At 36.6% G+C, this 3418-nt stretch overlaps 1 protein-coding gene across 1 annotated transcript in view; it reads right to left on the bottom strand.

Annotated features, from left to right (window-relative positions):
• The window catches only part of ZFR (zinc finger RNA binding protein), an 86313-nt gene that overhangs the window by 48801 nt on the left and 34094 nt on the right, over window positions 1-3418 (bottom strand). The window contains exon 5 of the mRNA XM_007453358.1: window positions 1814-2032. Within this exon, the coding sequence (XP_007453420.1) occupies window positions 1814-2032 (219 nt within the window). The remainder of the gene's footprint in view (window positions 1-1813; window positions 2033-3418) is intronic.

The following is a 3418-nucleotide window of genomic DNA, read 5'->3' as shown; positions in this document are numbered from 1 at the left end:
CTGAACCATTTGAAAATATGTTTAAAGAGAGGCGAGATAAAGCAAATGTAACAAAATAATACTTGGTGAGTCTAGGTAAATGTTGTGCGGCCATTTGTTGTACTATAATATTTTTTCACTCTTCTGCAGAATTAAAATTTTCTAAAATTGGGGAAAAAACATGAATCCAAGGAATGGTATATCTCTATACTTAGAAAGAACATTCACAATGAGGAAAGGAGTTTACACTACAGTAGATACAAGACAAATTCATTTTTATAAAGAAACCATGATGTTTACACATGCATATTCCCATGGAAGAAAGTCTAGAAGGACGTGCACTAAAATGTTAATGGTAATTAATGTCTAGGGGTAGATGCCTAGTAATTTAATTTTTCTCCTTTTTTAATCCATACTTTCAAGGTTTAAAATGATGTATTACTTACATAATAAAGCAGTAAATAAAAATAATTATCTTCATTCTGTGTAAGGTATATTCAAGCAACTGAGAGAGACAAACACTGAGACAGAGAAAAGATAAAGGGAGAAGGAGCACAGGCAGGAGAGAAACAAGGAGTAGGAAAGGATACTATTGTATTCCTTATTTTGTTAAAGCTAATGTGGATTTTTTTTTTTAGTGTTCAAACAGATTTCATTGAAATAACTCCATTTACAGTTATAACTAGCTAATCAGAGAAAGGCAGAAAAGTTGTATCTGGGCAATCCCGAATAACAACATCTCCTCATGCCAGTTCATTTCCACATGGCTGTCTTAATTAACTTATAAATGTGTTCCCATTGCTCCCCTTCTTGAGATCTCCTCTTTGGCACCCTGTCTGCCCACAGGATAAACACAGACACCACCACAGCAGACCCTACAAAACTTTCCACACTGACATATCCAGCCTTAGCTCCTGATAGTTAGTTACCCCATGTATCCTGTATCCCAGCCACAATGAACTGTTGATCCCAAATACATCATGCCTGCCTGATTTCTATCCCTAGCACCAAGCACAGGATTTGACACAGGGCAAGAGATAAAAAAATCTCTAAAAAATAAAAAAATAGTTTAGAAATTCAGTAGCTAGGCTACCACAAAAACATCAAGAGGTAAGAAATGCAACGGCCTATGTCACCTTAAATCCTCCAAGGAACAAGACAGCATATTAAGGAATAAATGAAATGCAAAACAACAACAAACCATACAGTAATACAAGGCTAAGTGTCTTCAAAAAAGCCATGTGTGACTTTCATCACTGCAACACTACAAAGTACCTCAGCTGGAAATTAGGAAGAGCAGTGGGCACAGCAAGAAGGTTTTAGTAATTATTCTTCTCCAGGGAAAATATATGATTATTTAAGAAAAATAAATCTGCTCTGTCCTTCCAAGAAATGTGTTATATAACCATCATCTTATGGATGTTTACAAAGGCCCCCAATATTTTCAAGGTTACTTATTCCTGAGGATAAATATGAAGATATAGCTTCTTGAGAGCTGAAAAAAACAATATAAAGAATCTGTCAGTGGTTATTTCCTGAAGTTAACTTTGAACTTTCAAATTCATTTGGAAAAGTCAGACAGGAAATGACCCTGTAGAATACTAGGTGTTATTTTATCTAATTAATAAAAAACAAACAAACAAACCAAAAAAACCCTTACAACTTCGATTATGGTTCATTTGTCACATTATGCACATGTATTTGTATTAACGCCTATCAATTAATTCAATTCTTGCTACTGGGAGTAAGATCATTCCATAGAAAATCAAGATAGTTTCTTGGTGAGTCTCTTTTTAATTTGCTTACTCATTTAAACACAGTTTATCAGCCTTACCAGAATAAGTAACTGCCGTGGTACTGTAAGTAGCACTCTGGGTATAGGACGGCACCACAGTAGCTGCAGCTGCTACTGGCTGTACGGTGGAGGATACAGGATAAATGGAGAAAGTAGTGGTAGCTGGACTTGGTGTGGCTGGTTTTATGGCTGTCACTTGTCGAGTTTGCTGGGCTTGTGTATACTGAGTTGCACCTTGGCTATAACCTGCTTTAGGGGCTAAATTGGGAAAGAGACATCAGAAAATTAGAAGGGTGAACCACTATAGTTACCGTACCAATATCCCAGAAAAAAAAACTGTAAACATCATTAACTGTAAATTTTATGTTGGCAATTTTTTCTTGATAAAATTCTTATCACCAACTTAACAAAATATAGCATCTGTATAAATTTACTATCCCTCCACATATGCTTTTTACATATTTCCAAAATGACATTTGTCATAATTTCCCACTAACTAAAACACCAGCACTATTTAAAACATGTTAGCAATAAACAAAGTTTTTAGAAAAGGGTATGTGTGTGTGTGTATTTGGGCTAGTCAGTCTACTTGAGAGTTATGCTTAATATTGGGAACAGAATAGAGAGAGCCTCAAAGTATAATTTAAGTCACAGTGAAGTTTTCAACGTTTAATTACATGGAACTTGTTCATATACTATTCATGGCATTTTACTGATTTTATCCATAGTGAACTTCAATCTAATTACAACCCACAAGGTGCTACTGACTTAATTCTTCAAATGTCAATAGCATGAGTGCAGCTGTTCTTAAATGGCTACCATTAATGTCTCTGCTAAACTTTCCACTGCCCTTGAACATATTAAAAATGTATACTTTAAGAATCTATGAGACTTATTATCACTAAATTAATAATTAATCTGTTATTAATGATCAGTAAAGCATACAAATGTAATTTTCTGAGAAAGGCCCAAATATCAGGGGCCAAACTCATTTCATGCCTAGTTAAGTAAAGGTACTTGAAATAAATAGCACTTAAGAGTTTATAAAACTTTTCCTACACATAGTATGAAATTTGATCCACACAACATATAGATGAGCACAACATTTTACCAAAAAACCCTGATGTCCAGGAGCTAAATGATTCACAGAAGTCACATGGTCAATGTCAGAGTTCAGACTACACCAAGGTCTTCTGACTCTTAGATTACTTCAGTACTCTTAAGCACAATCTATTTAACCTTGGTAACTAATCAGGAAGTTCATTATAGTTCACTGTACCCACAAATCATTAGAAAAGAGACAATAAGAAAAGTCAGGGTCATTATAATGCAAAATATTTTAAAACCACTTTTAAGAGACTCATAAGATCAATCTTAGAACTAAAAGTACCCTAAAAAGATCTGAGTTAGGACTTCCCTGGTGGCACAGTGGTTAAGAATCCGCCTGCTGGGCTTCCCTGGTGGCGCAGTGGTTGAGAGTCCGCCTGCCGACGCAGGGGACACGGGTTCGTTCCCCGGTCTGGGAGGATCCCACATGCCGCGGAGCGGCTAGGCCTGTGAGCCATGGCCGCTGGGCCTGCACATCCGGAGCCTGTGCTCCACAACAGGAGAGGCCACAACAGTGAGAGGCCCGCATACAGCAAA

Source organism: Lipotes vexillifer, unplaced genomic scaffold, assembly GCF_000442215.2.
Source record: "Lipotes vexillifer unplaced genomic scaffold, Lipotes_vexillifer_v1.1 scaffold522, whole genome shotgun sequence".
NCBI lineage: Eukaryota > Metazoa > Chordata > Mammalia > Artiodactyla > Lipotidae > Lipotes > Lipotes vexillifer.
This window is presented reverse-complemented; position numbering and strand designations above follow the sequence as displayed.